The sequence below is a fragment of the Mastomys coucha genome, unplaced genomic scaffold (genome assembly GCF_008632895.1).
Source record: "Mastomys coucha isolate ucsf_1 unplaced genomic scaffold, UCSF_Mcou_1 pScaffold7, whole genome shotgun sequence".
Classification (NCBI taxonomy): domain Eukaryota; kingdom Metazoa; phylum Chordata; class Mammalia; order Rodentia; family Muridae; genus Mastomys; species Mastomys coucha.
The window spans coordinates 39,238,985-39,263,145 of NW_022196913.1; the positions used below are offsets into that span (position 1 = coordinate 39,238,985).

At 40.4% G+C, this 24,161-nt stretch overlaps 2 protein-coding genes across 17 annotated transcripts in view; one reads left to right on the forward strand and one right to left on the reverse strand.

Moving 5' to 3' along the window:
- Positions 1-9,633, forward strand: part of Prpf4b (pre-mRNA processing factor 4B) — a 37,125-nt gene extending 27,492 nt beyond the window's left edge. The window contains exons 12-19 of one of the 12 annotated variants that reach the window (XR_004114915.1): positions 2,376-2,490; positions 3,117-3,268; positions 3,695-3,781; positions 4,742-6,025; positions 6,539-6,625; positions 6,881-6,953; positions 7,395-7,440; positions 9,452-9,633. Coding sequence is in view for 1 of the 12 variants with exons in the window: in XM_031358055.1 (XP_031213915.1) it covers positions 2,376-2,490; positions 3,117-3,268; positions 3,695-3,781; positions 4,742-4,945 (558 nt within the window). In the remaining 11 variants the exon portion in view is untranslated. Of the gene's footprint in view, positions 1-2,375; positions 2,491-2,581; positions 2,744-3,116; positions 3,269-3,694; positions 3,782-4,741; positions 7,080-7,394; positions 7,441-9,451 lie in introns of those variants that run through there. The other 11 variants (XR_004114916.1, XR_004114913.1, XR_004114914.1 and 8 more) reach the window with 11 other exon arrangements.
- A 3,644-nt stretch (positions 9,634-13,277) lies between these two features.
- Positions 13,278-24,161, reverse strand: part of Fam217a (family with sequence similarity 217 member A) — a 15,363-nt gene continuing 4,479 nt past the window's right edge. The window contains exons 2-10 of one of the 5 annotated variants that reach the window (XM_031359200.1): positions 24,068-24,151; positions 23,577-23,812; positions 20,975-21,148; positions 19,981-20,077; positions 18,835-18,919; positions 18,704-18,717; positions 17,804-17,878; positions 17,650-17,720; positions 13,278-14,812 (exon numbers count right to left, since the gene is read on the reverse strand). In XM_031359200.1, coding sequence (XP_031215060.1) covers positions 13,585-14,812; positions 17,650-17,720; positions 17,804-17,878; positions 18,704-18,717; positions 18,835-18,919; positions 19,981-20,077; positions 20,975-21,148; positions 23,577-23,812; positions 24,068-24,151 — 2,064 coding nt within the window. In that variant the 3' untranslated portion in view covers positions 13,278-13,584. The remainder of the gene's footprint in view (positions 14,813-17,649; positions 17,721-17,803; positions 17,879-18,703; positions 18,718-18,834; positions 18,920-19,980; positions 20,078-20,974; positions 21,149-23,576; positions 23,813-24,067; positions 24,152-24,161) is intronic. The other 4 variants (XM_031359204.1, XM_031359201.1, XM_031359203.1 and 1 more) reach the window with 4 other exon arrangements.

The following is a 24,161-nucleotide window of genomic DNA, read 5'->3' on the forward strand; positions in this document are numbered from 1 at the left end:
ATCAGTTCTAGAATAATGCCCCAGAGGAAGAGCCACATATGTAAGGCTTTCTTTACTGGGAACTCATGTTTAAGCTATGACATACTAAATTCTTAAAGAGATTGATTGTGACTGGGTAGGAGATACTGAAGCACAGTGATAGAGGACTTGATGCTTTCATGACACACTGGGTTCAGTTTCCAGTACTGTATCCCTAAATTTGTGATGTCACAAAGTTTAATGAATCCCAAAGCTCTTTATTTTATATGGTTTTATGTATTTGGTACATGAGTGTGTGTGCATATGTGTATAACGTGTGCCTGTGTATGAGCATGTGGAGGCCAAAGATCAGCATAGAATGTCTTTACTGGTTCTCCATCTTTTTTTTTGTTTTTTGAGACAGTCTCTCACTGGATGTGGAGTTTACCCATTAGCTAGATTAGCCAGCCAGTGAACCCCTGTTGAGTATCCTGTGCCTACCATTCTAGCGCTGACAATAGAGGCGCTTAACACCATTTTCTTACATGTGTGTCTGGGATCTGACCTCCGGTCCTCTTACTTGTAAAGCCAGCCTTTTACCCATTGAGGTACACACATACCATCTATCTTAGAATAATTCCTTCCAGGCTGTTAAATTAATAATGATACATATTCCATACTGATACTTGGCTTGTGTTTGCATTGTATCATGTTGCGTGCCTGATATCATTTAGGGGTGGGATTGCTGAGCTATTAGTGAAATGGTAGGTATATTGTAAGTGGATTATAAAATCAAATAGCCAACTTTATACAGATTTATCTTTTAAAAAATTGTGAAAAACAATATACATATAGAATAAACACAGTTTAGACAGTTACACAGCAGACATTGTGCAGTACTGTGACAGTTTCATGTGTGACAGTGCCCTAGAAACTTTTATTCTTAGTACAGTCTTTCTTCTTTTAATCAGTGTTAAATTTTCACATGAAGTTTGGAAACTAAATATTCCTTCTTGGAAAATAGAGTCTCAGAGAATACCTGGAACTGATTTCACTTCTGACCGTCTAATGCCTGGTTTTAGTCACATGATGTGCAGCAGTCCTCATGGTATTTGATAGCTGTATAGCAACCTAAAAGAGTGTGTGTGTATGCACACACACGGGCTAGGGTTAAGTGGGTGGTTGTTGGTTGGGTGTGGAAAGCAGATGTTACAACTTTTTCAGTAGCTTCGTGGATTTTTTGTTTGCTTGTTTATTTTTATAAAAAAAAATGTGTTTACCACTTTTTAAGACAACTTTCTGCTTGTTTCCAAAGTAAGAAAATTGGTCTTGATGTTATAGTTTAAAATAATTTGTATTTGGCTGGGCTTAGTGGCTCTTGCCTTTAATCTCAGCACTTGGAGGCAGAGGCAGGTGGACTTTGTGAGTTCAAGGCCAGCTTGGTTTACATATATGAGTTCCAGGCCTGACAAAGCTACATAGAGAGACTCTGTCTTGGGCTGGGGGTTCGAACTTAGTTCTGTGGGTCTCACTGATAGTCTAGTTGGTTAACACTGATTATACTTTGTAAGGATAGTCCTCCCTCCCCCAGAGAACTAGAGCTGGTTAAACTATTCGTTGTCATGGGGATGGGAACAGTAGGCCAAGTTCAAGTCCCAACTCAGAATTTGTATGTGTCTCTTTTGAAGGGGGGAAGGGACTCTGGAATAAGAATTCTCTTCACTTGTTAATCCTGAACATGCTTCTGGTCATGAGTGGCAGCAGTCATGGGAGCAGCTCCAGCCTTTCTCAGCAGATGTCACTGTTACTGTGTATGTGGAAGTATTTACCAAGGAAAGGAGAACAAATGACTAATACAGAGTTTATGTTTATCAGTTTTGTTAGATACATTTAACATTTTCTTGTTAATACTTTGTACTGAAGGGATTTAATATTTTTCAGACTTAAAGTGGTGACAGTTTCAGATGATGTGATCCAGGTAACTGATGAAGAATCACTAGTGGTTAGTCTTCATTGCCAATGTAATTTCCTGGCAACTGGTATTCGATTTAGTCAGAGGTTTTCTATTAATAAATGTTCTCGTGCTTTTGTAGAAAGTAACTTGACTTTAAGCATTCAAGGGAAGCTTAGAAATGCTTTGCCTCATAAAATGGCATTTTAAATGCAGTTAAGTAAAATTAATTGTACCTGGTATTCCCTTTGTTTACTCACTGGAAAAAAAAGTCTTACTATACTTGTAATAAAATAGTGAACAAACACTTTTTTATAATTAGGAACTTGTATAATTTTAGAAAAGGAATTTTGAAGTGAGTGATTTTTGTTCTTAGTATAGGGATTAGTTTAAATTCGTAAAGATAATTTTAATTTGTCTGTTTATTTATGACACGAATTGAATTTCCTTAAAAAATGTTTTACAGGTTAATGAATCCAAAACAATTTTAAAGCTGTGTGATTTTGGATCGGCTTCTCATGTTGCAGATAATGACGTAACGCCTTACCTTGTCAGTAGATTTTATCGTGCCCCAGAGATCAGTAAGTGTCTTAGAGTGCTGTTGTACGTGGGCCATCCTCTGCTGGAAGCAGCGTGTGCAATGTCTAAGCACTGTTTTCCATCACACTTCAGCAGCTGCACGAGTTCATTCATGAGGAAGGGAACCATAGCAAGTTCATCCTCCTCAGGTGGAATGAAGGTAGTTGTGACAGGAGTCTTGATCATGTCGAGCAAGAGTAGCAAAACAGTTGTGGAAAACCCTCGACTTTAGAAGACTGCTCTTGATTGTTCAAGGTCTGATTATCACGTTTATGGATTGTGTGGGACCTTTGGTTTTTCTCTTCCTGTTGCCTGGGTTGAGGTTGACTAGCACCTCCAGCAAAGGTCAAAGGAGAAAGAGAAGCATCTGTTCTTGTCCCTCCAGTTCCTCTCCTTTCCCTGTTTTTAAACCTGTTGGCATTTTTTTGTTGTTTTGCTTGTTTTGTTTTTGTTTTTTATTTTTTAAAGTAACTCTTTAAGAATTAGTGGGAAAAAAACCATGAGACTAAACTATGATATTATGGATTTGGCTATAGTCAAGCTAAGGTAGTGCCCCATTACTGGAAATAAAAATTAAGGAATCGTTCATTCTTATCCTCATGTATTAAAACCTCCATTTTGTTTTCAGTTATAGGGAAAAGCTATGACTACGGTATCGATATGTGGTCTGTAGGTTGTACCTTATATGAACTCTATACTGGAAAAATCTTATTCCCTGGCAAAACTAATAACCATATGTTGAAGCTTGCCATGGACCTTAAAGGAAAAATGCCAAATAAGGTAAGCTAATTTCCTTCCTGTAGACTCAAAGGCTCCTTACACTTTGTCACCTAAACTAGCTATGAAGTAAAGCTCTCAGAGGTGTGGGTGGCAGCTGTACTGACGCTGTAGCTCCTTGTTGCAGGTTATTTCAGTTGGTGGTTCTTACCAGTCAAGAGCTATCAAAGGGAACTCCTCCCTTTTCAGTGAGGAAGAATGCAGCTTGTAGAGACAGGATGGAAAGGGCAGCACATTAGAGTTAGCACGTCGGGGAGTGTGCTTGTCAGGGGAGAAGGCCACTAAGCACTGCAGACTTGCTAAGAGCTCTTGCTTCTGAGTACAACAAGAAAGTCTTAAGTAATGCGTTTGTGAATTGTTACTACAGAGACTTGGTAGTGTGCCAGGCAAGATTTGAAGTTGTTTTAAAGCATTTGTTTCTGGTTTTAGATGATCAGGAAAGGTGTATTCAAAGATCAACATTTTGACCAAAATCTGAACTTCATGTACATAGAGGTTGATAAAGTAACAGAGAGGGTAAGTCTGGCTTATGTGTACTATGTGTCTTTTTAATATGGGGACTGAGATGGGGATTCACACTTACTAGTTAGATCACTACTCCACCACTGCGCTCTATGCTTTATTATCACAAAGTGAGCTCTGTGTGATGTGTGGAGCTGTGACTGCTTCTAAAGTGACAACAGAATAGGCAGTTCCCTTTGCTACCAGTTTGTGAATAAAACCCACTGGTCTCTGAGAACAATGAAGGGATTTAAGACATTTCTCTAAGGTGATAGATAGTAGGTTCATAGGTCCTTGCCACCTTTTCCTTAGATTGCCTTAGTCTGGCTTCCCAAGTATCTTCTAGACTGCTGTTGGAGAAAGTTTTCTATATTTTGAGTTTTGCAGTTACAAGCCAAGCTCTCCGTCATATGAACTCTGCCTTCTTCAGCATTTTTGTTTTCCCTGTGAGTCCACTCTTGGCTAAGAGGCACCCTGGTTCAAGCAGGCCTCGGTGCCTTTGCTTGCATACTCCCATGAGCTGAGCCATGTCCTGAGTGATCGTCTCTCCTAAACACCTTTATCCAGCCTTGCTGACATACACACTATAATACACGTAGAGGTCTTTCTAAAACCTACAAGATGAAGCAATAATTGCTAATTTTTTATCTATAATACTGAGCCCTTGTTTTATCAAACCACAGAGTAAAATGTCTTGGGATTGTCCTGGTTCACGTGCCACTAAAGAATAAAGCCCGAGAAAGCACAGTTCAGGCAGCAGATGCTCACTGCATGTTCATGGCTAATTTGCAGATCTTTTCCATTTAAGTTCTTGATTCTCTTTGAAAAGATGTGGAGGTTAAAACCACTTGACAGTTTCAAAACTGATCATCATAAGTATTCTTGTTTATGTATTAATATTTTGGTGGAAAAAAAAAGTCTGATTTACATACATGTAACTTATTTAGAGCTATGCATTGTAAAAATTATTTTTAGGAGAAAGTTACTGTCATGAGCACCATTAATCCAACTAAGGACCTATTGGCTGACTTGATTGGGTGCCAGCGACTTCCTGAAGATCAACGTAAAAAAGTACACCAGCTAAAGGACTTGTTGGACCAGATCCTAATGTTGGACCCAGCTAAGCGAATTAGCATCAACCAGGCCCTGCAGCATGCATTCATCCAGGAAAAAATTTAAATGAGATGAAGAAACTCCAAGGGTTTGAGTAATTAAATACAAAGACTGAAGAAATTTCACAGCGGTTTATTATTAATGTATATAAACTTATAAATATTTCTGCAGCAAATTTGAGGAAGCATGATATATTTGAATTAACACCGAGGGTGATATTTCTTTTAGAAATGTTAGTTAATCTGTTTTGTGTCTTATGTGAAATTTCACTGTAGAAATGTTTTAATTGCCAAGACTGCACAAAATTACAGTGCTAATGTATGTGGTTGCAGTTCACATAAAAGACAAAAAGCATCTGTTATGAGTAGCAGTGCTGGGTGGTTGATTTGTCTTTAGCAGACTTGGCTTCAGTTTGCTCTTCAGATACAATGGCCAGCATAAATGCTGTTTATATTCACGTTTTCCTAGGTGTGTGTGTGCAGGCCACAGCAGCATGCCCTTGGTGTAGTCAGTGCCGAAGGGAGTCTGTTCCTTCTTGAGCCTGCCTGCAGGGATGTCTCCTTTTAAAGCAGGTTGTGTACAACATTCAGTACACTGAAGGTAAGCTAAACCATCAACATCACCAGTGTTTTAAGATGTTATTTTATTGGAATAATTGAAAATGAGGGATAGCTTTGTGGCAGAATTCCCTGCATGTGTGATAACTGATCTTGTTTTATTTTTTCGCATCGCAACTGTGGCATAGTTACAGTTTCTGTTCTGTTCATCACATTTAAAATTTGAAGCGAATGCGCTTGATGGATAGAGCGCCTTCAGTGTACTGTTTCTTAACTTTACTTTTTTTTTTTAAATCAACTTGCTATAGACTTTATACATTTTGTTAAATACAGTTCTTAGTGACATAGAGACTGCATAGTTTTCATTTACTAATTAAAATGTTGAGGCCTACTTCTGAAAGTCCTCATATTTAAAAGATAGACAACATAATGAGATTTTTAACTATTTGTATGTCATTTTGAAAGTGTACTGCTTTATGGTAAAAGTGTTTTTCATTTGTTCATTGTTTGCATTATTTGTGATCATGTTGTCTTTCAATACAGGCATAAACCTTCCACTCTTGAACAAAGCAGCTGCTTTTTAAAAGCGGTAATTGCTTCTTTACCTTTTATTTCTTTTGTAAATGAAGCTTTTCTTTTAAAATGTGACTTTAAAGTGTTGTCTATTGCATAAACAGTTGACACTCACTTACTGTAATGAGAAGATTGTTCTACTGCATGGGAAGTGGACCATGCAGATTTCTGTATGTTCTCAGTATGCATCACTAGATAATAAAGTCTTTTGTGAACAAGGCATTTGTAGCCATTTTTAAAAGATTTTGTCTTCAGTGCTGGTAAGTCAGGTAAACTGTAAATAGTTAAAGCAGTCTTTGTTTTTCTCCTGAAAGTATTACCTGCTAAAGATGTAACTCAGTATATCCTTATCTCTAAATTTTTTTAATAATTAGGGTCTTAATTATTTCATCCAGAAAAAGTTCTTCAAATTTTATCAGCTTTCAGTGTAGTGAGGTTATTCCTCAGTGTAGTAGGTTATGGGGTATCACTCAGGATTTAACTAATGTTTCTGCTATTTTCTCACTTTTCCTTTTGATGGTGCGGAAAGAGAAAAAGGAAAACGGGGCACAGGCCATTCGACGCCTTCTCCAAGGGGTCTGATTTGCTGAGACACCAGCTCCACCTTCTTAACAAGGTTATTTCTGACAGCATGTGTAGATAAACATTTAGCAACAATTTAAAACAAAATCATGTAAATCAGCTTGGTTTTGCGACACAAAGGATTTTGTGTGTTTAAGATGATAGAGAGAATTTTTTAAATCCTATGTAATCTTGTATTTGGGAGTGGGTAAACTTACTGCTTGTCTCCCTGAGGACTATGGAGAACAATAACATTTGGGGGTTTAAGTAGCATTTTTACATTGTAAATGGGATTTTTTTATTCACCCAGGCACCTAATTACAACAAGCATGCACATTTTGGTGCATTCAAGAATGGAATATCAGAATAGCAGCATTCTCCTGGTGGGTTATGCTCCATTTAAAGACATGAAATGAACTACACAGCCAGGAAGGTGATAGATGAGATAATAAACCACCTATGAACCTACACCGTCTCCTCATGGTTAGACTTACTAAAGTAAACACACGGTAATTTCCAGCTACAGGTAGAGTGAAGCCTTTTAAATAAGGCATCACAGGTGCAGCTTCCACCTTAATGATATGGGTAGAGATTTTCCCACCATGCTTACTTTACTTTGGTGCTAATATGCTGCATATTCAGGTCTTTTATAGTTGTTTTCACTCAAAATAGTTAACGCTTTCCTTCTGATGATTTTCATGGCTTCATTTTATAGTTATTTAATAAGTTAATTTCCACTAGAAACAGTTCATCTTATGCCTTCAAAGCTTTTGCCTGCTCTTTAAAAAAACAAAGTTGCTTGTTACTTGTTCTTTGTGTTTTAGGTGCAGCTCACTGGAAGATGACGGCAGCCAGAAGACATGAGCCAAGGTTTCTGTCCCATAAAAGATCTTTTCAGTTCTCATTTAGTGTGTGTCTGACTTGTAGTTTCAGCATTATAGTTTGGGTTTCATTGCTGTGGTATTAGAACAGTGCTGTTGTGCCCATCTGTAAAGTGTTCCTTGTGTATCATAGTTTCTGCATCTAAAACCTTTCTCAAAAATCAAAAGCAAGTTTAGTCACAAAACCCCCACATTTAATAACTGTCAGAATTAGGTCCTAAAGATCACTAAGAAAAAAAAAGAGCTGACAGGTCAGTGTGCATTTGAAAATAATCTGCAAGTTGGGTGTGGTAGCCACACCTGTAACCTCAGCACACCTGGAGTAGAGGTAGAAGGATGTGGGGTTCAAGGTCTGCCTGGCCTATCAGAGCTCCTTTTTTTTTTGTTTTTTAATGTTTTGGCTTTAAGTAAGTACCTAAATCATAAGAGTAGCTTAGGATTTTAACAAGCTGGTCAACTTCTTTAATAGCTAGCTGTGCTTTGTCTTAGTCTTTTGTGACCAGACTTTTTTTTTTTTTTTGGTTTTCTGAGACAGGATTTCTCTGGCTGTCCTGGAACTCAACTTTGTAGACCAGGCTGGCCTCGAACTCAGAAATCCGCCTGCCTCTGCCTCACAAGTGCTGGGATTAAAGGCGTGCGCCACCACTGCCCGGCCTCGTGACCAGATTTTTAGTGTCGGAGGAGACATGAAATAGCAATAGCAGGTGTTGGGGAGGCGAGAAAGGTGGTACTGTATCATCATCTCCTCTCCCTTAAAAGAGCTGGGGAGCTGCATTAGATAAACTCCCTTCTGTTCGCTGTGGCAGCGTTGCTGAGGTAGAAGTTTGGAGTTATGTAGGACCTCTCTTAGGTTGAGGTCAGTTGTGAATGATCCTATTGGACAAACCTGCGTTCATGTTTCTGATCAGCTGAACAGTTTTCAGGTGAAGCTGACAAGAAGTTGAAGCTTTTACACTTTCTGTCAGAAATGACAAGTGATCACCAAACCTGAGGTCATAAAACTTTTTTGTCGTTTAGAAAAATTTTAAAGCCAAATTTTGTGTTCTTTTTAGGAAATAACGAATACCAAGATAAGTGGATATTCATGTAATTATTATATACATGGACAATCAATTCAAAGACCTTTTAACATTATTCTAAGAAGTCTGTGCACACACCTTGAAGAGGGTTCAGAAAACTTTTAAGCATTTTTTCTGAGGTTAAAGGAGGGACAGACACCAGGAAGCATCCATTATAAATGTTAGGTCTCTTGGCAGACTTTGTCCTCAAGGACCTTCAGATCTGAGAGAGTTGGGCAGTTCTGAACAGGAGCAGCATTTTGTTATAAACAGTGACTTCTGGTGTTTGTATTTATGCTGAAATCCTGACTTAGATTTACAACGTTCTGTTTCTTCATTCCCAGTGGCTACTTCTTCACTTATTTTATTTTTAAAAAACAATGTGATTTTTATTTTACCATTGCAATTATATTTTTTTTCCTAACAAGACTAAATACTCAGGACATTTTTGGGATACAAAAATGCACATTTTATGGTATGTAGCAGTTAGTGAAATGTAATGTTCTCATTTTGGCACCAGATTTGTATTTCTTCTAGTCTACTCTAGCAGCATAGGTAGAAATAAACTCTGAAGTGAAACAAAGGAATTATATGTATTAAAATTTAAATTATTTTGGGAATGAGTGTTCAGTTTTTGGATAAGATTGCATAGTGAGATGTGACAATATAGTATGTGAGTTTCTTCTTTATGATAGCATTTGGGCCCTGTGAGTAATGTTTTGTGGCCATTATATATTCAACATGAATTTATTCTCCTACATGCAATGTCCTAATATAAATGTTCACTGCAAATCATTTGTAATTTTTCCATGTCAGTGCTATATACAAAGTTGACTAAGGTTTGAGGTTTTTTGGGTTTTTTGCTTTGTTTGTTTTGTTTTGCTTGTTTTGGGTTTCCTTGAGATACTGTAGCATCCTCACTTTTTCTTCTTCTGTATATAGGGTAAGGGACTGTTCTTCTGAAGAACCATTCCATTTAGTGATCAAGATACGGAAGCTGCTCTGAGAAAATGTTGTGTATCCTAATTGTTCATGATACCATTTGAGTTGTAACTTACATTGTAGCAGCAAATGATCCCAAACAACTTAATAGGAAGCTTAATAAAGTGTGCCTCTTGCTATCATACTGTCTACTGGCATTTTCTTTATAGACATCATTTCTTACCTGGTATTATTTCTGAGCTCTAGTTTTGCTAATGGCAGGTGTGCTTTGTAAAGAACTTCTGCTTAAATGTGACTCAGGACTTGTGCATTAAAGCTAAATGGGAATCTTTACCTAACAAATTCTCAGAAGAGGGACCTAGGGAAATGGCTCGGTTAGTAAAGTGCTTGCCTTGCAAGCATGAGGACCTGAATTCACACTCCCAGCATCCACATAAAAGCTGGACACTAGCTTGTTTCCTATAACCCAGTGCTGCTGGGAGGGCAGACACAGGATACTCTGGACTTGCTGCCATATAGAATTAGACCCTATCACAGAAATCAAAGTAGAGTGACATGGAAAGACACCCAACATCAACTTGTGGCCTTCACGTGTGTGCCCACACATAAACCATACACACAAAGATCTTAGGAGAATTAAATGTGAACTTTGAGACACAGTGATGGAAAACTGAAGGGAAATGTCCTGGCTTAAAACCTGTTCTCAGAGTGTTAGGTACCAGAACACCAGTGTTGTATTCATGTTCCTTCTCTTTTCTTCTTAGTGAGTTTAATCTCCTCTTGGCTCATTGCTGTGTCAAGGTTACTTACCCTTACTTAGGTCCTGCTCACTCATTTTCTTTTAAGGAAATGTTTACAGCTTTTAAAAATAAGGAACAAATAACTAAGAGTCTGCGGCACATGCAAAACAGGATTGGAAGGTGTCGAATGGTTAGCTAGCTAACTGGCAGGTCTCACTACGGAACAGGCTCAGTGGCAGAGGTTCTGAATGCTTTTGCAGGTTTGTGCTTGGGCTGGCAGGGGGTTGAAGCTGCTGCATCGTCACCTCAGGTAGCCATGAAGGTGGTTTTTATCACATCTGAAAAGAGCAGTGTAGCTTGTTGGGGTGGGTGTCCCAGGAGCCCAAAAACCTTTATCATGCATCTGATGAAATACGACCTCAGAGGAGCTGAGGAAGGCTAGAGTGGAAAATGCATCAGGGTTAGAGAGAGCCACGCTACTCTTAAATGTGCTTGAATGTGTTACTTTGTATTGAGTTGTGTTTTAAACCCATCAGAAAGAATGGCAGAAGTTGGGTCTGGCAAACCTAAAGGTATCCAGTGTATTTGTTTTGACAGTTTCCTCCAGCAGCAAACTTTACACTAGATTGGTACATATATTGCTTTTCTGAATAAGTCATATCATGTCATTACCCTTTGTCCCCATTCCAGTTAGTCTCCTACACCACTCTCTTCAGTCTGCTTTCATCTTAAGAACTCAATCAAGCACAGGAAATGTCACCATCTATCTCACCAAGTAGCCCCTCTGCTCTAATTGAAAATGCCAATGTTTTGACACATTTTTTATTAATATAAAGCATTTTAAACAGATTATATAGAATCAGCTGGTGATTTTGTGGTCAAGGTTTTCTGGTTACCTGTTTTTTTGAAACAGGATTTCATATATCCCAACCTGGGCTTGAACTTGCCATGTATTGGAGGATGACCTTGAACTTCTGATCCTCTTGCCTTCATTTCCTAACTGCTAGGATTATAAATTTAGGACCAATTTATACAGTGCTGAGATCAAACCCAGGGCTTCCTGCATGTGAAATGGACACAGTGTATCAAGCCAAATCCCTGTCCTGCAATAGCATCTTATATATCCTATAAGAAATTGGCCATAGGGCTATTGTTTTCAACTGTTTATATTTCCATATGATGATCTAGCAGCTAAATTAATCTCCATCCCTATGTCCAAAGGGGTTGAAGTGGACCTAGTTGTAAAAGCTTTGGGCCGGTGCCAGTCTAATTCCTACAGAGCTCTGAGGTGTTCTTCCTGTCTGCCACCTAGTCATTCCCTATGCTCTCCCACTTCTACCTTTGCAAGAAATGTTGGTTTCTTGAGAGTTGTCCTCCTCCAGTGCCAGATGATGCTCTGAGCTGGTCTGCCCTCCTGTGCCATTCTGGACTTATTTTCATGTGACCTTTACTCTCTGGTCATCTAATCCCCAGGATGTATACAATCTCCTGTACTGGTAGTCTAAGAGAAACAGATGAACTGTGGTAGAGCTGTAACCCTGTAAGATTGGGGCTTAAATTCTCAAAATGAGCTTACTGCCACGCACAATGACCCCAAGGTTGGAAAAAAGTCCATTTGTCAGTTTGATAATACCAAAATGAGGTAATGAATAAAACAGGCCTGCTGATTCCTAAAGCTCTCAAATAGGTTACATTATGAACCTAAAAGTGAGGGGATGAAGACCAGGTAACTAAAGGTAAAACTGGATACAAGCGCTAGCCATTAAAGGTTCTGGACTTTAAAAAATACAAGCCAAGATAATGGGAACCACAGGAAATGGGAAAGTGTATGTCCATTGTTGTAGTCTTTGGAGGGCTGTCACTAAGCATCTGAATAATGGAGATGACTGATAAACACATAAATTCCATTTATCATTCCCTTTTGTGTTTGCATTGTTTCAGGAGATTGTTATTAACTTAAATACTAGAACGTGCTTTCTGTGGCCTGTGTTTTAAGAAAACCATTTGAAACTTACTCCCTGACTAAAGCAAATAAGGGGACATAAGTCACAGTTAACTTTCTCCAGCATAAGCTTGAATCCTGTCAGTACATCCCACTCATCCCAGTTCCTGTGTCCCCCCCCCCCCCACACACACACACACTAATAGCTGTAACTATATATGCAGTGATAGGGAGTGAGCTCACCTTTTATGAAGCACTAAGCATGTTGCTTTTTAACGTTTAAGAAAAAAAACTAATTGGAATTCATCAAGCATGTAACTTAAGACCAAAGCACATGATACCCCTCCTCATAGACATCCTGACCCTGATGCTAAGTCATTACATCAAATGTTTACATTCCTTAATGTGAATGGTTGAACATCTCCATGGATCCTACTCCCAAAAATTCTTCAGCTGAAGCCAGGACTTTACTTCTTTGCCTGCTTCTCAGTCTCAGGAGCTGCCTCTTTCCAGCTCATGAGTTTAGTTTCTATTAACCAGAGCTAATGTAAACATCTATAGTTTCTCAAGAGAGGATTCTAGTGATGTCATATTTTGGCTACTCTGGGGACTATGTTGCTACTTTCATGTCTATGTTGGATAGGAAACGGAAAGTTTGCAGCAAGCAAACAAGTCTAATATATGGCCTACAGGCTGCCCTGCAACCAAGGATAGGTGTCAAATGTCAAAATGCTGGACTACCTACCATGCCTGTGAGGATCTGGAACAACTAACTAGAGTGACTTCTACCATTACTATCTGTGTATTCATGTTGGAATGCACAGTGGAGTCAAGGGACTTCCAAGTTAATCTTTTGAGTGAGGGTCCCAGGGATCAAACGTAAGACATCGGGACATCTCAGCCCCAAATAACAGCTCCGCAAAGCTAAGCAAATACCCGAAAGCTAGAATGATAGGTTTGTGGAGTTGAGGAAGGAAAGGAGAAAGGTTCTAAGATGGAAAGTATAAGCCCCTCCAGGTGTGTGAGCTTTTAGGTTCCCCCATGCCTAAGGACCTCCAACCACCCAGGAAGGAAGGATTTAAGAAAAGTCACTAAAAGGAACTGCAACCTGATTGTATATTAGGATAAGACAACTACAACAAAATGTGTTAACTATACTATTTATTAGTGATGGAATCATTGGAAAACAATCACAACAAAAGAACAGTCTTCTGAATAGTTTGCTTTACTAAATGAGACATTTCTTCGAAGTATACAAAAGATTGTCAATGTCAGTGAGGAAGCCCTTGACTGTATAGTCAGCAGTGACATTCATGAGTTCTACCCATGTCATATAAAGGAATTACTTTGTAAGGGTGAGGTTTTTGTTTCTAATACCTGTGTCTCAATGATGAACCATATTTTAGCTGGGTTTCGTGGAATAGATCCGCTCACATGGAGATGTATGAAAGCTATTTTTGGTCAGTGGGTGAGCACTTACCCCTGGCTATAAGTGAAGGTGATAAGCAGTTTCGCTTCTGAAGATAGAAAGCTCTATTCAGTAGTATGCTTTTTCGGTGACATTTCTTTTTGGTCCTTGGCACTTTACCTTCTTCTCTTGGATTTTCAGGGAAGGACAGGGGTATAGGGGAAACTGGCATTGGGGACCTCGGTGGGAGGCATCTTGTTGAGACCACTTTAGTCATTGGTTGAGTTGCCTGGGTAGTAGTAGGCTTGGGTGGGGGTTCCTGGCAAGGGTTTAAATTGGAGGTTTTGGAATTCTTTGTGTCATCATGAGCTGTAGCACACTGCTTTGAAGTGGATGAACATTTTAGCAGTGCTCTAGAGTTCGATTTACTTTTGCCACCACCGCTCAAGCTCCATTTGGAAGTGCTTTGTTCTGGCTTGCCAGAACCAGAGTTGTTTTTTCTCTTGTCTCGATTTTTATCTACGCCGGAGGTCTGGAGAGTCGACGTTTCAGGAATCTTTGGCGGCTTGGCTTTCAGTGCGATGGCTTTAGAGGAAGAGGGTCGTTCTGCCATTGAAAACATGGAGCTATAGAAAGTGCTTTGTAGCCTTGGCCTCTCTCTCTGTATGGTCATATGTTGTAATCTTTCCAGTTCCAACAAACGAATTATCAAACGCTCAATGGAACTTTCCGGAGGCTCCACTGCTGCCTTCCAGCTTTCGCATTTGGAGAAGGCAAATCTGTGCAGGTCCAGAGTGTTGAAAGGGGCAGGGAGGAAGTCGGCATATACAAACACTTGGCTTGCTTCCTCTGTGAAAGCTCTCTCCACGTGTTCTATCCTTTCTGGCTTTAAGTTCAGGTCCATCTTTTTAAAGTAGCTGAGCAGAGAGTCATTCATTTTCTCGTTTTCGGACAAATCACTCTCGTCTGTGACATTTTCTTCCACACTGCTGTTTCTGTATTTGAAATTCCAATTTGAAGCAGACAAAGAGTCACCATTGTTGTTTTCCATAGTTGAAAACGAGTTAATACGAAACTCATGTCTATCCTTAAGAAAGTCTCCATCGGCATAAGGCCAGCACAGACCTGCTGGCATTGACAGACCAGGATAAAGAATGACTTGCTTGCTATATGTCAAACCCGGAATACTTGCTAATAAGTGGTTTACAGTGAAGAGCCTGGGACTGTTGGCTGCATTGAAATCAGTTTCCACTGAAGAGTTTTTGAATTCTCTTTAAAAAAGAAAGATTTAATTAACTAATGGCTTGTGTTACAAGAATTAAAATGCTATTATGAGGCTGGAAAAATGACTCAGCAGTTAAGAGCTCTTGCTCTTATAAAAGACCTGGGTTCTCAGTTTCCAGTACCCCACATGGTAGCTCACAAGCATCCATAATTCTAATTTCTATAGATCCAGTGTCCTTGCCTTATCTTCACGGGCACTGGGTACTCATATGGCACACATATATACATACATGCAGGCAAAACACTCAAAGATGTAAAAAAACAACTCTAAAAATAGTATTAGTAACTTTTTATCAAAGAAAGGCCGATGTTTAGTTCCAGTAGCATTTATGTATATAGTAGCTACCTCAAAAAGAAATGCTGGTTTCTAAGTATGCTTGAATTAGATGCAACTACACAAATGTCTTAAAATATGCATTTAAAAAACTGATGGACAACTCTTTGTGTAAGCACAGTGAAGCTCGTGATAATACCTTAAAACGACTAACTGCTGTTATGAGTATGCACTGAAAATGGGTGAGTGTCTATGGATGGGGTATTGGAGAATGACAACCTATAGCTTTGAGTAGCACTGAAGTTAGAGTGAAATACTTACTGACCTTGAAGTACTTATTGACCTTGATGAGACTTCTAAAGACTGTGTGTAGGTTACTTATAACAAAGACTTCTATGTTAACACTGGTTTTTAAAAATTATTTTTATCAAACAATGAACTCAACAGTGTCTGTCAAACAAGATTCATTCCTGATGTAGTCCCTGGTAAATTTTTTCTTCTGCAGTCCTCTTAGAAGTAATAGTTCTAGACATTAAATTAAAGTCATACTGGAAAAGTAATATAAGAAATGGGGTTAGGGAAACTACACCATAGAACGCTGGGTTTCTAGTTCGGTTTCCTTTTTCTTCATGTTTGTTTATTTTAAAGACAGTGGGAGAGCAGGTAGCAGTGACACCTACCTGTGGAGCTCAAGAAATTAAAACATTCAGACAGCTGGAGGTTAAGAATTTAAGTCTAGACTGGATAGCTGGGGTGGGGGCAGAAGAGGGAGAGAAGGGAGGAAAAGAAAGATGGGAGGGAGGGAAGAAAGGAGTAGGGAAGAAGAGAAGGAGGATGGAAGGGAAAGGGGGAATAACTAGAAATACTAACATTGAAGGATTTGATGCACCTACTTGACATGTAGTCAAAGTTTAATAAATAACAATTTAAGTCTTTAAAAAATACTTTCATTTGTAGCAGAAGTGACTAAAATGTTCACTTAGCTAAATACTGAGAATGCCACCTTGCCTTTGAAACACCATAGGAAAAAACATTTGAAATCTATGACTGTCAACAGACGGAAGCCATTGTAGTGCAGTGGGGAGAGGAAAGTCAGGAGGGGAGGAAGCCTTCAGCACCAAGAAGAGAGCTACGGAGATGGGACAGTGCGTCTCAGAGCTGCTCTGAAAAGTCGGGTAAGGGATTGTTCCTTCCTTATTTACTTGCTGATAATATACTGAGGAGAAACTCCTAGTAAAGTACTTCACTGATACCACATTCCCATCTCTACAACAAAAGCCTGTGCAGTATCTAAAGCATGGCTCCTAAACACATTCTTCTGGTTACTCCTCAGAACACTTGAGAGTATGACCCTGTGAGTGGTAGGACTTCATGTGTGTCCTACTTCATTGCAGTACCCTACCACACTTGGTGTTTGCTCCTTTCATAAGACTCAGTGCCTTCATTTGACCTCTAACCTGAAACCGTGGTTCCCAGCAGAGTTCTTTCTGATAGAAGTAGACTTCCCTGTCTCCTTCATCACCACCATTCCATTAGGACTTACTCCCTACAATTCCCTGTCATCTTGGTCGTCCCAAGCTTTACCATAAGGCAAGCTCTACTCTGGGGTACATGCAGGAAGGGTTCTGACCAGAGGATGACGCTCACTCCCCAGTGAACCACCCGATTGTTACACTTGTATTAACAGGAGTAGAACTCAAGATGGCCACTAACTAGGAACACTCCGTGTGTAAAGTAACATAAAGCAGTGCCCAGTGAGAGCTCTCAGCCTCACATCTCTGTTCTGAATTGTTAAGAAGCAGTCAGTCTGGCTGCTAACACATAATATAATAAACCAGAAAGTAAAAATCCAAACCCCTTCGAGGTCTGGTAAGATATGTTAAGATGACTGAGCTTGCATTAAGCTCTGCTGACACCCTGTTCTACCACCAGTAATGTGTGACTAGCGGATTTCTAAACTCTCATCGTACCCCCAATGTGCTTCTCTGTAAAAGAGGCATGCTGGCCACAGTCTATTGTGTTCGACTGACAGGAGAGTTAAATGAGTTTAAATGGATAGAACTAAGTAGTTTTTAGCATAGAAAACTGTACTTTTGTTCCACATTTCCTTTCTCTCCAATATAAGAAGCCCAGTGAAATCCATCTAAGCCTCATAGGGCTTTCAGTACACATACACTGGCTGTCTTGTGCTGTCTGCGATCACTTGCTATTTTAGAGTGAATTTCTGTAATTTCTTATTATTTACATAGGATATCTTTTTTCTGGTTATATTTGATCCTCATATCTCAAGTACTTAACAGGTTTATTTAAATTTATTTCAATGGAATATTAAAAATCTATTTCCTGCTCAGTTTGGTGGCACACAAACATCTTTAATCCCAGTACTTGGGAATAGATGTCCAAGTTCCAGGCCAGCTAGGCCTATACCGTAAGATACTATCTATCCATCTATCTATCTATCTTCTATCTATCTATCTATCTATCTATCTATCTATCTATCTACCTACCTACCTACCTACCTACCTATCTATATGTATATAGTTTTCTTACCTTTTATCTACGGCACTTCCTTTATTAACAGGAGAACTCCATAGCTGAAATACCCCTTGATTACTGTTCTGCTAATACAAAAAGCACACACGGTGTTTAAAAGCTGTGAGCATTTTAACAGCAGTAACTAAAGAGTGTGAGGAAGAAATCATACCTGTGATCTACTGTGAGCATGCTCTGATACAGTCACCTGCAATACCAACTGTTCTGCCGGATTTTCCAGATGGTTCTACAAGGCAACAGGAGACGAATACAACACAGCCCTGTTTGCTATTCATGCTCTAAGTAAAATCCAATGTACACCCAACTCTGTTGTTTTCAGCACTTTTAATTAATGAGACTTGGATGCCACTAATATTACATTTACAGTTAAATATTTCACGTTTGTTATAAAAGATACATGGAACAATTAGGTCCACCCCAAAAGAGGATATTGACTATTTCAAATGCTTCAGGACATTTTAAGGGCACACACTACTTTCCTTTGGACAAGGACTAGAAAACTTCATTTACTCCTGGGTAAATTATGTTTACAACATTGTACTGAAAAAGTTAATTAAAAATCTTGTTTTTCTTTGTTTTGTCATACTGTGGATTGAAACTAGGACCTTGCACACAGTAAGTAATGCTTTTCCACTAATCTATATCTCCAGCCAAGTTTTTTACTTTGAGATAGGATTTTACTAAGTTGCCCAAGAAGATACTGAACTCACTCTGTACCACAGACATCCCTCTGCCCCAGCCTCCTAAGTACCTGGGATTACAGACCTGGATTACCAGACCCATCCAAAACAGTAATTTAATGACCATTTTATAACTCTGTAAAATGGCAAAGGTTTTGACTTGTATAAAGAACTCTTTGGAAATAAACTTTCAAGTTTAAGCCTTGAGAAAGAGAAAAATTTTAAAGAAGATCATGCAAAACATTTTCAGTTTTTTTGAGACAGGGTTTTCTGTGTAGCCCTGTCTGTAGACCAGACTGGCCTTGAACTCAGCATGCAAAACATTTTCAAGCAGTGTGTTTTAGGAATTACTTTAAGCCAAACATCCTTACCTGGTTAGTTTTGCCTGAAAGAATGTATATGAAAAAATGTCAATGAATAGTTATACAAAATAGGTTAAGATATCAAATCCTTTAGTCCATGCAATTCTTGTGGTATCATACACACATCCCGGGCTTCTTACCACCTGCTGCACCATGGTTTTCAGATGAGAAGCTTTCTCGTTCATCAAAGAGTTCTTCTCCATCCAGATTCCATTGAGAGAGATTCTAAAATGATATTTTTAAGGATAAAGTTAGTATTGATGTTTAAAAGCTTGAGGATGCATTTTAACCTGTTTGCTGGGTAAAGCTGAGAGAGGGCTCCCTCTGCTTCCTCTGAGCTGCAACCAGCACATCTTCAAGGAATCCACAGCTTCCTCTTAGCAAACCACCATCAGCTTGTTAGGCAGGAGATGAAAAGGCTTTTACGATATGTGGTTTTGTTGGAGAGAGTGGTATATGGGTTTTCAATGTTGATTTTAAAAGTATAATGAAACATTCTCTTCACTGTGTCAACGGTGCATGATGGCATTCACGTGTGAGTCCCGAGTGTCAGTATGACGGGCCACAGCATCGTCCATCAAATGCAGGAAATCTCCAACCCTTTATGTTACAGTCAGTGCTAAGCAGCGCTTGAGTATCATCCTTAAGGTTTGTATTTAGCATTAAGTAGTAAAAAAACCAAAAAACAAAACCAACCAACCAGCCAAACACACACACACATACACACAAACAAACAAAAAAATCCCACAAATTCTAATTCAGCAGGATGGAGGTGAAGGATGGGAGAGGTGGCTCAGGGTGACAAGCTCCAACTCCTCTTCCTGAGAACGTGGGTTTTGATTCCTAGCTCCCAACTGTCTACCACCCCAGTTCTGGTGATCTGACACCCTCTTCTGGTTTCCCATAGGCACTGCATGCGTGTGCAGAGTCATACAGGTGGGCAAAATACACATCCTATAAAAATAAAGAACACAATCCCCTTGTAAAAGAGATGAAGGTAAGAACCAGCTATTGGCATTCTGGAAAGAGCCCAGTGGGTGCTCAAGCTTCCTTGACCTGAGTATCCCTGGCATAGTGTCTGAAATGTTACACGTAAGGAAAACATCTGCTCCTATTGAAATGGGAAGGAGACATGGGAACAACTGAGCTGTTTATACATAGACTGTGGTGCCAAACGGGAAAGCTCAGCAGAAACTGCTCACACAGCAAAAGCAGGGGCTATCACCACAGCAAGACTCGGGCTCTGTCCCTGCCGCCAGAGGCTGGAGTTCCAGAGCTCTGCATACCTCCTGAGAGATGCTCGACACATGCAGGCTGGTGCTACCGCTCTCAGAGCTTTTTCTTCCCATTTTCTTGGAGCTGTTCTTCTGTTCCCTTAAGGTCCTGTACAGGTAGTGGAACAGGTACACTTAGGGGAAGGTTGAGACCTTGGGTTTTAAATCCTAGCACCACCACCACCACAACACCAAAAGCTTAGAAAGCCAGAGTGGTGAGCCATCTAGCATTAGAAACTAGCCCCAAGCCATTCCAATACCAGGCACAGATAAAAATAAATGGCAAGAGCTAATTGACCAAGTATTAGGAAATGAACCCCAGAGACTAGACGTCAGACAAGATGTAAGACAAATTGGAAAAAAAAATTACAATGAGTTATCTATAATTTAAAAATAGGCCTCAAGCCTATTTTTAGTTATTCAAAACAAAATAGGTCCCACCCAAAAGCAAAACTACCTTTCACATAAACCAGGCAAGAATCCCATTCATAGTGCACTAAAAGGCTTAGAGGGCCAGGCATTTTCTATCACCAAATTGTTTGGTGTTCTGCAATTCCTGGTAGTATTTAAGATACACATATTCGGTAGAGAGCTATATGAGAGTGCAATCACTGGATTAAGTTCTGGATATTTAGAAAAGTTACAAACCACTGTAGTGGCCTGTAGATCTGTTCAGTAGTTTACAAAGTATTGTCTCCAGGAAATAGTTATAGTTCAGGTAGTCTGTAAACCAACAGGCAGTGATCCGTTGCAATATACATGTGGGATTCTGGGGCTAAAAGATTGCAGAAGGTAGTATAGGCTGCTAAGCAGGGGGCGCTGCTGGGGATCACTCAAGTGTGTGCCCCACAGGAAGGCAGGTCACTGGGAGGAAGGGCTAGAATCAAGGAGCTGGCTGATCGCCTGTCAAGGGGTCTGCAAGATGCACGTCCCCCTTCTCTCCGAGCTGTGGCTGGCTTCCTGGCCCAGGACATCATGGAGTCTCGAGGGTGGCTGGGGCTCTTACTCGTCCACCTCGAAGTCCCACGTGTCCTGGCCGTCGTCGTCGTTGTTGTCGTCGTCGTCGTCGTTGTTGTCGTTGTCTTCGTCTTTGTTGTCTTCCTGGTCTCCAGCCCAGGGCACGGGCTCCTCCTCTTGCTGGGCGAACAGCTCGGCGGGCTCTGGCTGGGCCCCAGCCTTCCTGCGGTGGGAGGACAGGGAGGGAGAACAGCGGCTGCGGGCCGCCGGCGCCCCCCGGCGGGGTCGCACCCCGGACCAAGCCGGGCGGCAGGAGGAAGCGTCGCCCGGCAACTGGGGCAGAGCGTGGCCGCCACCGCCGCTCCATGTTCCACACCGGCCCAAGCCTCATAGGGTCTCTGGGCTGCCGAGCCTAACTAGTCCTTCGTAGACCCCTGAGAAACTTCTGGACTCTTGAAGACCACCTTCTCCGGCCGTCTTAAAATTTCTGGGACCTTTTAGACCCTTTAGGGCGTTCCCAGGCCTTTCCCCATTGCTTTTCTTCCCAAGGGTCTCAGCCTCTCGTGAGGCTCCACAGATCCTCTTGGGGTGGGCTTGAGGACTCATGCAGTGGCCAGTAGGCCTGTATGGTAGCCATGTCCTGGCCCACAGATAAAGCCAGGAGATTTACCTGACACATGCTAAACCAAATAGATGTCAGGCATTTCACCAATGCTTATACTACACAAAACCACAAAATATTAAATACTTAAACGGAAGAATAATACTCCTGCTGATATCACATCCCTAGCTTTAACTTTTCTTTCAAGTCTAGGATACATTTATATTGTAAGAAGCCAGTTTTGTAACCCAAATGAGTGTTTCTTGACACCTCTACAAATTAAGAGAGAAATTTATACACACACATACACACACATACATATACTATAATTGAATTTGTATACATATAAGGTCTTTCCCCAGAAGTTTGGTATAGGGAAAAAAATTTTAAGAGCAATTCTCTATATAAGTAAATGACTATCAAAATGTCAGTAATGACATTTGAGGGGTTTTTGTTTTGTTTTTGAGGCAGGGGTTTCTCTTTGTGGTCCTGACTAGTTTGGAACCCAATGTGTAGACCAGGCTGGCCTCGAACTCAAGATCTCTGTCTCCTGAGCTGCTGAGTGCTGGGATTAAAGAGGTGTGTCACTATGTCAAGAATTGAGAAGAGATGTCTTAACCATCTGTTTGTTGATAATATTTTTGTCAGACTGAACACCAAGCCATGGCCAGCATCAAGTTCTTCGGAGTAGTCTCAAGATGGCCTTACTCTAAATCAGCAGTCCTTTAGCTCAGACAGAGGGAGACCGTTCCTTTCCTTTTCAAAATTGAACTAGAATAAGTTTGAATGTTCTCTGACTGGTGGCATTTACCAATCTTTTCTTCAAACTGCAGTAGAGAAGGTTTGTTATTAATTTACTTATGTGTCTGAATAGTTGTGAACTTCTTGATTTGGGTTGCTGGGAATCGAACATAGGTCATCTTCAAGAACAAGGGATACCCTAAACCGCTGAGCCATCTCTATAACCCTCAACAGAGGAGGTCTGAATCCCAGGAAAAGAGAACAAGCCATGGGCCAGGCACTTGAGTGTCCATTAGGCCCACTTTAGCTGCTTTGATTCTCAGCACCCACATGGCAGCTCACACTGTAACTCCAGTACCAAGAACTTCGATGCCGTCTTCTGGCCTCCTGTACCAGGCATGTGTGCAGTGTGCAGACATGCTTGTAGACATCCTATTCATAAATAAATAAAAACTACATTCAACTAATGGGAAACATTTCAAATCAGTGGTGGACAGATGATATTTGGCATATATTTTAGATCAATAATTTGATTTTATTCAACCCCCTCTCCCCATCTGCTGTACTTTTTGGTAGTAGCTGATTCTCTCCATCCCAACTTAGGCCTTTGTTTTTGTGATCATTAATCATAAGCATGCTAGTTGTTTTGTGTGTGTGTGTTTGTATAACTCCTTTTAAAGAAACCTGAGTAACATGTTTTTACTTGGAAGGATTTCTTCTCTCTTTTTCTACTTTAAAGTTTTATTTTAAAACTCAGTGTTTGCCAGGAGTAGAACCACATGCCTTTAATCCCATTATTTGGAGGCAGAGGTAAGCAGATCTCTATAACTTCAAGGGCAGCCTGGTCTACAGAATGAGTTCTAGGACAGCCAGAGCTACATAGTGAGACCCTGTCTGGGGAAACAAAACACAAAACAAAACAAACACAACAACAAAATTAACCTTTAATGTTTGCCTCCTTAATGATGCCATCTTATTTGGGTAGCTACCATTTTATTCCAAAAATACAAGAAATTTTGTTTCGAATCTACTTATTCATACAGTGGATGATAATGATATATCTGAGAACATTTCCCCAGACAAGAGACACACATTGGTGAACCCCACCTCCTATGCAGGTGTTATAGCTGGTACTTTGAACACGTTCTCAGTCACATGTTTCCTATTTTATTTTGCTCTTACCACTGGACCTGGGTGTGCAGTTCCTCCTAAGCCTTCTGGTTCTCTGGATGCTGGTACAGAGCTGGTTTCCTGGCCCTCTGGGAAGAGCTTACCTTGAGTTTGGGTCTACTTTTCAATATAGACTTACGTTGTGGTGCTAGAACTGGTTGAACTGGGATCCTCTCTCTGGGAATTGGGGCCTTCCCACCTCAGCTGCTGAGAGCCAAACACTCTTTTCAGGACGCTTCCTTTGAGAAACTTGGAGATGATCTTCTCTCTCTGGACATTGCTGAACACTCGTCCTTCTGGGAGCCAGCTGGCCTTGTCGAATGCACAGCTATGACTTGCTGGCAGTGGAAGGTGCTCCGGAGACACAGGAGCTCTCTTTGAAACAAGAACAAAAAGAAGAAGACAGACAGAAGTGGGGAGGAGGAGGAGAAGGAAAAGGAGGAGGAGGAGGAAGAAAGAAAGGAGAAAGAGAGAGAAAAAGAGGGAAGGAAGGAAGAGAGTTACCTGTTACCTAAGAGCCGTAAGCGAGGAAAAACAACCCAGGTGCTGCCCTGCGCTGCTGTGGGATCAATTTAATTAATGAGGCTTCAGGCAAGGCCTAGGCAGCCACTGGCCCACATGGCAACTCACCCTCTCTTGCAGGCTAACAGCAGTATGTGGCCAGTCTTCCTGCCTTACTGAGCTCTCATGACAAAGTGCTTTCCACCACATGTGCTTAGAAAAA